Here is an 11,011-nt window from a genome sequence, read left to right as displayed (position 1 = left end):
AGCCTTTTTACATTTTAATTTTAAAGGCTGAATTTTGTGAGGCAGGGTAAGGGCAGCAGCAGTGAAGAGCATGCACATATTTTTAAATTATTTTATTACAGAGAGAAAAACAGCAGTTAGAAGATACCCTGGCACGTGCTGAAGACCAAGAGAAGGAAGTAACTTTGTCTAAAAGACTGGTGCAGAGTCAGCTGGAGGATATGCAGGTAAGTGCAGGAGCACACCCTGCTTAGCTTTCAGAGGCTCAAGATTAGCCAGCAAGCTTAATTCACTTGAAATCAGGAACCAGTTTAACCTTCCCCTTTTTCATTTGAAGAAAAGCTTAAGTGGCTTTCCACCACAGTGCGTTCCGAATGACTTGCACACCAGAGCTCACTTGTTTTTGTCTTCAGCGGTAACAACGTTGTCGTCGACTCCCCCCCCCCCCCCCCCTGTAATTTTTTTCAACGGAATCTTCAAGTAGCGAGATGGAGCTTCCCAGCCTGATGCATTATTGCCCTTTCTTGCTGTTCTGCTTCTCTTACCGCTGCGTGAAATGCACCTTACTGAAAGGCAGTCAGGAGGGAAATATCAGTCTGTTTAGGTTACCTTAAATTTTGTCGAGACAAACCCAGGTTTATCCACACGAAACAGCATTTTGGAAATTGCCCCCACCCCTGTGTCCGTTTGCTCACATTTAGCTGATGTACAAAGGGGTGCGGAGTTGGAGTTGCAAGAATAAGGTACGGCTCAGTTTATCGATACAGCATTTATTAATCCTGCCTGACCTGAACTAACCTTTTCTCTATGCCTCTATGCTTTACATCTTTCGCCTTATCTTCTGTATGCAAAATGTAGATTTGTATAATTGAGTAAATTGTTTGGAAGCATCAAAAACAGCCTGATTCATGATGAGAAAATCGTCTTAACCCCTGTTCTTCCCAGTCATTCAGCTTTAACCATTTTGGCTTTTTTATTGGAGTAACTAGAAATCACCATATAAATGTTGCAGTTGTCAAATTTGCTCTTTAAAACAAAGAAAAGAAATAACATTGATATCCTATGTTCATTACAAACAAACTTCTGACTACTGTGGTGACCAAACGCTCAGCACCTGCTTTCTCTATTTATTTATTTATTTTATTTTTATTAATTTTAAACAAAATTTTACAAAGGATTATCACTTTGTACAGAAACATGAGAAACAGTCTATTTTCATTTTACAACTTTCTCAGTTATATTTTTAAAGAAGAATAACAATATCAAATAAACTTGACCCCAAATATAATAAAGGGTGTTACAGCCAGAACATATGAGGAGAAATCTTGAAGAGTTATTACTTAAGAAAAAGCATAACGTTTAATAACTATTCTTCCTTTTCTATGACTCCACATTTGAAGCATCCTGGACTGAAGGATTGGGGAGTAATCTTTTCCTGTTTTCTAATAATTCTTTCATTTGTTCAGGTACTAAGAAAACATAAGTAACATTATCTAGCTTTAATATGCATCGACAAGGGTACCTGAGTATAAAAGTTGCCCCCAAAGAACGGGCATCCTGTTGCATTGACAGGAATCCCCTCCTTCTCTCCTGAGTAGCCTGTGCCAAATCAGGGAAGACCTGCATTGATTTACCCATAAATTCTGCTCTCATGTTGGAAAAATAATTCCTCATTACTAGGCTGAGATCTTGGGAATAAATAAAAGAAACCAAGAGAGTAGATCTCTCTATTATTTCCGGCGTAGAAGTCTCTAGAAAAGTTGTTAAGTTAGCAAGATCAAGCTCTGGAGCAGCTTCTTCTCCTCTAGGCCTTGCATGAGGCATGAAATACACTTTATTCAAAGTGGGAATGTTTTCAGGAGCTATCTTCAAAATTTCCACCATGTATTTCCTCAGTTACTCTCGGTTGTTCGCCCATAGCTTCGGGAAATTTATAAATCTAAGGTTTAAATTCCTTGATTTATTTTCAAGCTGTTCCAATTTCCTATTTATGGCGATACGGTCTTTCAACAAAGCTACTTGCATATCTTGGGACTTCTTTACTTGGTCTTCCAGCCTCAGAATCTTTTGATGGTGTTCTAAGTATTTTGCATTATATTCATGAGTAAAATCTCCGATTTTTTGGGTCACATTTGCCTGTTGTTGTGCAACTTTAAGTAATGGCATCCCCATTTTGGTTATCCGCTCCCAGAGAGCGTCCATAGATACAACCTCAGGTTTAGGGAATAAGGCATTTCCTGCTTCGGGCTCAAATTTAAAGAAATCTTCGCCGTTTAAGGCATTCAAAGTGGAAACAAAATCCAAATTTAAACTTGCCGGCGGCAGCCCTGCCATCCCTTCTCCTGTCTCCTCCAGGCCTGCATTTTCTCTCCCATTCCCCATGGTGGTTCCTGCTGCTGTACCCAGCTCCCCATTCGGGACCGATAGAGCACTCACCGGACTCGAGGAATATCTGGAGACCGGCACTGGAGGTGACCTGGAGTCTGGAGGGCTCAAGGTGGTTTCTCCAGGGTCACCTCCGATCTTGAATAGTTTGCAGTCAGCTCCGCTATCGTACGCTGTCCAGGTGGAAGGGATGGTGTTGCAGGATACACACGAACCCGACCTTTCCTTTTCGGGGGCATATTTCGGGTACTCTCCGACCAGAAGAAACAAACAGAGTTGTTGGAAAACGGACAGTGTCTGAGCAGTGTTGCTACACCGCCGCCATCTTGGCTCCACCCCCCCCCCGTGTCCTGCTTTCTCTATTTAACTCACTTTGTAATGAGCTGGGAGTTGGGTGAAGAATAAAGCATCATCTGCTTTACTTTTTGTAAGAGTGTAACCGGATAGTGCTAAATATTTTATTTCAATTATTTAATAACATTTGTTGTCCGCCTCTCCAAAAGAACAGGGTGAGGTTCATAAAAGATAAAATAGACAAAGTTACATTCCTGCAGTCAATTCAATACAGTGGAGCCCTGGCAAACAAGCAAGTTTTCATCTGCTTTCTAAACAACTTAGTGTCCTGTGTGACAGCATGCCTTACAAGTTACTTACACTGCATGGATGTTGCACACCTTGAAATGCTCTTCATGCTTATCAGTCTGAAAATGATTGATCGCAGCAAGGTGTAGGAACTTTGGAATGGAAGAAAGGAAGCAAAAGGAGAGAAAATAACACCAGAGTTTGCATAGGCAGTGAAGATAGGAAGACAAATGGAAAAAAAAGAATCAAGAGAAGGGAATGACAGCTAGACACAACAAAAATTAAGAAACCTTGCAAAGACCATATTAAGTCTCTTATTTAATGATGTCAGACATCCAAATGTTTGGTGTCATCTGTCTGTAGCAGTTTTTATGTCTTGGTGATGCACTTTTATGATGATCAGAGTTATTCTAAGAGACCCTGGCAGACAAAATACATTTTAGTTTTACTTTCTTTGCTCTATTCAAACTACCTGCCAGACCCTTGCATTTTGTGTTTCCCATCCAGGGCAGGGCTCTCACCAACCTCCATGTGGGAATGCTGTGTTGCTTCATTTAATTTTTATCTTATGCCGTGTGATGTGGTGTTTTAACAGTTGATGTTTCAATCTGCTGCAGAGAAACCTCAATAGAATTACTCATGAGCAGCACCAGCTAGTGGAGAGATTGAAGGATGAAACAAACCAGAAGGAGCAATTAAAGAGAATGAAAAATGAAATGGAAAATGAGCGATGGCAGCTGGACAAAACCATTGAGAAATTGCAGAAGGAGGTAAGGGTGAATTTCTCATGTGAAAGAAAGAAAGGAAAAAAAAAACCCCCTCCAAAACAGAAAAGCAGACTCGGTGCAGTCTTAAAGCTTTATGAATGAAAATCCTATCTGAGCTTGCTGCCTAGTTTATTCTGCGGGTAACGATGCAAAGGAAATGGGGCGGCACCTATCCAGATTTTGCATGAACTCAGTTTCCATTCCAAACACATTTGAGTAAGAATATTTGGAGTGCAAGTGGAAAGCATTTAAAGTTCACTGGTGAGAAAATTTAAGGGGCAGTTTTTCAATAGATCATCCTAGGTGCCAAGTCCAGAGGTGCTTTTGTGCCCGGTGGACAATTTTGAAAGAAAACTGTAGCTTTTCTTTTGAAAGTGCTCTTAGGCACATACACAGGCTTTAAAAGTCCCAGTGGACTTTTCACCTCCTTTTTCTGCGGGCAGAGGAAAAAGGGGGGGGGGGGGTGTATATGCGCAGATTTGAACATACTATTCTGCGTGTGCACTCTTCTCCCCAACTTAAACATGCCCTTTTGGGGAGGACAATATACATGATGTAAATGTATAAACCGGGTTGGTTGGAAATAATATTTTCCTCAGTATGGATCCCCAGCGTGCATACTTTTTAGCCGCATTTAGAGGAAAGTCTCCAAGGGGATTGGAATCTCCCCGTGCAAAAGTCTGGGGATAGTTTGTATTCTGGTCTGTGTCAGAGGGAGTGCATGCATCTACTTTCTCTTTGAATTCTGCAGGGATAAAGTACCCACAGACTTTGCTCTGGAGCAGATAGTCTGAACTTTACCCCCTTAATATGGCTACCAATGTTTGCACTGTGAAGCCCCCTGTACGCTTCTTCATCATTCTGAGGACCCTTTTCATACAGGCCAGGTTACCTGTGTGCTGGCCTATACTAGGTCCACCCACTTCTATGTGTCTGTCAGCTGCTTGTTTCTTTCACTGCTTTCTGATCAAATGGACTTACTCCAGATATTTGTCAGAGCAAGACTTAAGAAAGCCCAAATTTTAATACTTATAGAAATGTTCTTATTTTGTGCTATTTAGACTTTTTCAATTATATTTAATATTTTCCTGCCTTTTTGTTTGCAATTAGTAAAGAGAAGTGTTTTCTTAAATACATTTTTGTATCTGATATATTATCAAAGTGTTGAAATGATTTTGCACGTTCAACAGCTATGCTGTCAGTGTTTAACAGAGGCACTTGTGAATGGTGTAAAGTCACAATAGTACTGGTTTTGTAACCCATTCTAGGAGATTTGGGTGCTGTTACCCAATCTCAGTAAGATTGTCCAGCTTTGCTTGTTGTTACCCTCAAAACTGAACAGTCTAATGCTCAGCAGGAGCATCACGCAAAAGTAACTTAGGGAGAACTGATTTAATATATAGTCTATCCTTTCACATACCTCTGCCAAGGATCTATGTGGAAAGGCAGGTTATAGTATTCCTCTTATCCATGAATGTGGACGTAAGGAAACGTACACTATTGTGAACAACCCTTGCAGAGCAGTCATGGTCTTGCAATTTCATTGGAAGGTTTTAACTTCACGAACACAAAACAAAATATACATTTATCATTGCCACTTAGTTTGCATTAAAGTAATGTACAAATGCAGTTTAGTTTTAAATACATCATAGAAGCATACATTTATAATATATGTTGAATATGAAGAACATTCTAGTGTGTTGTTTTTAGTACATTGTGTCCTTAAAATTTGAACTATTTCTATAATGTAAATTTTTTTTTTTCTTGTTTATCATCAAATAGATGTCTGAAATTTTGGTGGGCTCACGGTCATCCACTCTGGAACTTCAAAAACAGTTTGATGAATACAAGGATAAAAATCGCAGAGAGCTTGCTGAAATGCAAAAGCAGTTGAAAGACCGAACCCTAGAGGTGGAAAAAGCACGTCTGACAATTGGAAAATTGCAGGATGAGGTAATGGCCAAGTCCAAGGGCATCTTTGACCTTTTGACCTAGAAACCCCCTTGGACAATATGCAGGGCTATGGACTGTTTAAAGTAGACTTGTGTTGATTGCATCAGGAAAGCTTAGAATTGGTCAACAGGCTTTTGGACTGCTTTGGATTGAATTGCCAAAATATTTAACAAATGGTAAAACCTACCAATGTAACCAATCTACTGAATTTTGAACTGAGAAGAAAAATTCATTACTGTGGCCGGTGTGGGAAATATCCTTGAGCTTAAAAATAAGCACAGCTGAGAAACCTTTCCACTTAAAACAGATCTGTAGTGTCCTCTTCACTGAATACATGGATGCTGTTAATTTCGTGCTGGACACACAGCAGTTTTGCAGTGTTCAGTATTGGTCATACTGAGAGCTTGCTGCATGCTTTAGATATGCTCATAGGATAATTACTGCCTATGACCAGACTTTTTGTGTTTAGCTTTTTCTCACAGGACAAGCAGGATGGGTAGTCCTCACACATATGGGTGACATCACAGGATGGAGCCCAATCACGGAACACTTTTGTCAAAGTTTCTAGAACTTTGACTGGCCCCTACTGGGCATGCCCAGCATGGCACTAACCCTGCAGCCAGCAGGGGTCCCTCTTCAGTCTTCTTTTTTCCATGCAGCAGTAGCCACGCGGTTAAGGAGCTCTGCAAGGATTCCTGACAGGAATTTTCCTCACGGAATTATTTAAAGTTTAATTGCCCCACAGGGGTCCCTTCATTAACTTTTTACAGTCTGTGGTACTCAGGTAAGTTTTTACCTGTTTTCCGTCTATTACCATCTAGTTTGGCCCTCGCGGCCTTCTGGCCATTGACCGTACCACGGCTCGATTTTTTTCTATGGCCATGGCATTGGGGTTCCATCGGTGTCCGGACTGTACTCATACCATGTCCATTAGAGACCCGCATAAAGTTTGTGTAATGTGTCTTGGATGTGAGCATGATGTCTTGACTTACACCAAATGTGCCCTAATGACACCAAAAGGTCGCAAGGCCAGAATGGAGAAGATGGGACTTCTCTTCCGTGTTCAAACCCCGACTCTGTCCATTGCATCGACGTCATCGGAACCGGCACCATCAACGTCGCGCCAGCATCGCCCACCGACTGGTGACCTCCCGGCGTCGATCACTTCCCGGCCTTCGACACCCTCTTCTCCCCCTTAGGACCGAGGGGATCGTAAGGAGAAACATTGCCATCGGCACCGAAAGTCTCAGACCATCGAGGTATCGAAACCATCGACCTCACCATCGTCCGAGCCGCCACCGAAGAAACCCCGTCCAGAAAAGGCAACAACCTTTTCAGCAACCGGGTCATTGAGGCAATCCTCACCCGACAGGGCGTTGGGAGCAGCGACTCCACCTTTAACAGTGGTCCCTCCGGCTATACCTCTGCCTCCTTCTGTTCCGGAGCCGGGGCTGCTTGCTCCAGGTCTCCGAGAAGAACTGGACAAGATGGTTCAGGAGGCCATCAACAAGGCGATGCATAGACTCCAGGTTCCCCCGGCACCGATATCGGTAACGATAGTGGAACTGAGCCCCGACCCGATTCCAGCAGCATTGGCACTGCTGCTATCGAGGATGGAAGTGCTTATCACTGCTTTTCCTCCGGTGGATCCCGGGTCACTGATGGCTCCGATGCCCTCCCCGTTGACTTGATCATTGGGAGGAGAAACACCATTCCGCATCCCTCCTTCGGGAGTTCTGCCTCAGCCATCAAGATCGATATTGGTACCCCCATCGGCGCCATCGAGCCATCCATCGATGCCTGCGCCGGGGCCTTCATTACTTTCATCGGTGCCTCCGATTATTCCTCTGATGCCTTCGGAACCTAAACCGGGACTTTCAGGTATCCAACTACCCCGTCCCTCTACAGTTCCTAGAGAGACAGGTGCTGATCCTTATGATACCTGGACTGATGATTCTTCACCAGACACCGATGACTTGCCTTCACCACCTTCACCCACCGAAAGTAGAAAACGTTCTCCTCCAGAGGACCTTTCTTTCATAAACTTTGTGAAGGGCATGTCTGAATTGGTCCCCTTCCAGTTACTGATGGAACAGGACGACAGACATCAGATGATGGAGTTGCTTCAATTCCTGGATGCGCCCAAGGAAATCACCTCGATCCCCATCCATCAAGTTCTTCTTGACCTTCTCAAAAAGAACTGGGAGCACCCTGGCTCCATTGCATCAGTCCACAGGAAAACTGACTCTACCTACTTGGTGCAGTCAGCGCCAGGTTTTCAAAAGCCTCAATTGGATCACCAATCTGTGGTGGTTGAATCTGCGCAAAAGAAAGCAAAAAGGTCCAAAACTCATACTTCCTTTCCCCCTGGCAAGGAACAGAAGTTTTTGGATACCATTGGTCGCCGAGTCTTTCAAGGATCAATGCTGATCCTCCGAATTGCTGCATTCCAACTATATATGACCCAATATAATAGTCATTTTTAAGCAACTACAAGACAACCTCCATGCCTCAATCACTTCCAGAAAAGTTCCACACCCTACTTAATATAAGGGTTTGGAGGCAGGCAAACATGAGATTAGATCATGTTACGATATCTTTGACACTGCAACCAGAGTGTCTGCAGCCGCTATTTCAGCAAGACGATGGGCTTGGCTTAAGTCTTCAGACCTTTGTCCAGAAGTGCAAGAGCGATTGTCTGACCTCCCCTGCATAGGAGACAATCTCTTTGGCGAGCAGATTCAAAAGACAGTGGCTGAGCTAAAGGACCATCATGAGACTCTCGGACAGCTCTCTCTGTTTCCTTCGGATTATCCTTCTAAACAGCCTTTCCGGAAGGACTCTAAAAAGTCTTTTTATAGACCAAAGAAGTCCTACCCGCCAGTAGCTAGATGCCACTCTGCGGGACCATTCCTCAAATCACAGTCTCATCAAACTCGAAAGCAAAAGCCACAGACAGCCCCCCCAACTGGGCCCTGCTTCTGGTTTTTGACTCTCGTATAGAGAGCAGCAGCCAGATTCCACTACCAAATATCCCAGTGGGAGGCCGCTTGTGCCATTTCAATAACATATGGCAATCAATCACCTCAGACCACTGGGTCCTAGCAATAATTGCTCAAGGCTGCTATCTCAACTTTCTCTCCATCCCGCCGGATTCCTCACCTCTAATGACGTGGAGAACATCCGACCATTCATTGCTCCTGGAACAGGAGGCCTCCCTCCTACTCCAGTCCAGAGCAATAGAACCAGTACCATCACCTCAGCCAGGCCTTGGATTCTATTCCCAATACTTTCTAATCCCCAAAAGATCGGGAGGAGTTCATTCAATTTTGGATCTACGAGCCCTCAACAAGTACCTCCAGAGAGAAAAGTTCAAGATGGTAACCTTGGGCTCTCTGCTTCCTCTTCTTCAAAGAGGAGACTGGCTCTGCTTTCTCGACCTTCAGGACGCATACACTCATATTGCGATAACTCCATCTCATCGCAAATTCCTGAGGTTTTTCGTAGGCCCCAAGCACTATCAATACCGAGTGCTTCCATTCGGCCTAGCATCTGCACCACGAGTATTTACAAAATGCCTCATCGTAGTTGCCGCCTTCCTCAGGACTCAAGGTGTCCACATCTACCCCTATCTGGAAGACTGGTTAATCAGGGCTCTGACTCAGCAATCCGCTTTGTCATCCCTATATCTCACCTTACACACTCTAATTTCACTTGGATTTCTCGTCAATTACAACAAATCCTCCTTAGTCCCATCTCAAACCTTATTGTTCATTGGGGCAGACTTGGACACCTTACAGGCAAAGGCTTTCCTGCCTCGACAACGAGCCCTCACTTTCATGTCTCTGGCACAACAGCTGCAGTCTCAACACTCGACGACTGCTCATCGTTTTCTCATCTTTCTAGGACAGTTCAGGTCACACCAATGGCCCACCTGGCCATGAGAGTCATGCAGTGGACTCTTAAGGTCGCAATGGACACAGTCCCTTCAACCCCTGTCGACCATTGTCCACGTCACCGACTCACTCAGTCTGTCTCTCGCCTGGTGGACGAATCACATCAATCTTCTACAGGGCTTGCCCTTTCAAGCGCCAAACCCTCAAATAATTCTCACCACCGATGCTTCCAACTTCAGGTGGGGAGCCCATGTAGCCGATCTCCAGACACAAGGTTCCTGGTCTCTAGAGGAAGCCAAACACCAAATAAATTTCCTGGAGCTTCGAGCAATAAGATACGCTCTGAGTATTTCAGGATCGCCTATACAATCAAGTCATCCTGATCCACTCGGACAACCAGGTGGCCATGTGATACATCAACAAACAGGGAGGGACAGGATCCTACCTTCTGTGTCAGGAAGCTGCACAGATATGGGCGGAGGCCCTCTCCCACTCAATGTACCTCAGGGCCACCTACTTGCCGGGAGTGGACAACGTGTTGGCAGACAAGTTGAGTCGCAACTTCCAACCGCATGAGTGGTCTCTAAACCCCTCAGTGAACTCCATCTTCCAAAAATGGGGTTATCCTCAAACAGACCTCTTTGCGTCACCCCAGAATCGCAAAGTAGGCAATTTCTGCTCTCTCACTCGCAGCCAACATTATCCACCAAGAGATGCGTTCTCCCTATCATGGTCAACCGCTCTCCTATACGCATTCCTTCCACTTCCACTTCTCTCGAAGACCCTCGTGAAGTTACGTCAGGACAAGGGAACCATGATCCTGATAGCACCCCACTGGCCCCGCCAAGTGTGGTTTCCAATTCTTCAGGATCTTTCCATTCACAGGCACATTCCTCTGGGAACAGACCCGCATCTCATCACTCAAAACGACGGGTGCCTTCACCTCCCCAATCTTCAGGCCCTATCCCTGACAGCATGGATGTTGAAAGGTTAATCCTTCAGCCACTTAACCTTTCTGATCCAGTCTCCCGTGTCTTGATTGCTTCACGGAAGCCTTCCATGAGAAAATCGTATTCTTACAAATGGAATAGGTTCACGTCATGGTGCTCTTCTCAGGCCCTGTCCAATCCCAAAGTTTCTAGACTACCTCTGGCACTTGTCAGAGTCAGGTCTTAAAACTTCCTCCATTAGAATGCATGTCAGTGCGGTAGCCGCCTTCCATAAAGGTATCGGGGGTGTCCCTATCTCAGTACAACCCCTTGTTACATGATTTTTGAAAGGCTTGCTTCACCTCAAGCCTCCAATGCGTCCTCCGGACCCTTCTTGGGACCTCAACCTGGTTTTGGGTCAGCTCATGAAACCACCATTTGAGCCTTTCCAATCCTGTGAACTTCGCTTTCTCACGTGGAAAGTGATTTTCCTTTTGGCAATCACTTCGGCTCGCAGAGT

The 11,011-nt window shown here is 44.5% G+C and overlaps 1 protein-coding gene across 6 annotated transcripts in view; it reads left to right on the top strand.

Moving 5' to 3' along the window:
* The window catches only part of CGNL1 (cingulin like 1), a 231,078-nt gene that overhangs the window by 151,881 nt on the left and 68,186 nt on the right, over positions 1–11,011 (top strand). For all 6 annotated transcript variants that reach the window (XM_029574341.1, XM_029574342.1, XM_029574344.1 and 3 more), the window contains exons 10-12: positions 102–206; positions 3,564–3,716; positions 5,496–5,666. In XM_029574341.1, coding sequence (XP_029430201.1) covers positions 102–206; positions 3,564–3,716; positions 5,496–5,666 — 429 coding nt within the window. The remainder of the gene's footprint in view (positions 1–101; positions 207–3,563; positions 3,717–5,495; positions 5,667–11,011) is intronic.

The sequence above is a fragment of the Rhinatrema bivittatum genome, chromosome 13 (genome assembly GCF_901001135.1).
Source record: "Rhinatrema bivittatum chromosome 13, aRhiBiv1.1, whole genome shotgun sequence".
Lineage (NCBI taxonomy): Eukaryota > Metazoa > Chordata > Amphibia > Gymnophiona > Rhinatrematidae > Rhinatrema > Rhinatrema bivittatum.
Note: the sequence above shows the minus strand (reverse complement) of the source record. Positions and strands in the feature narration are given on the sequence as shown.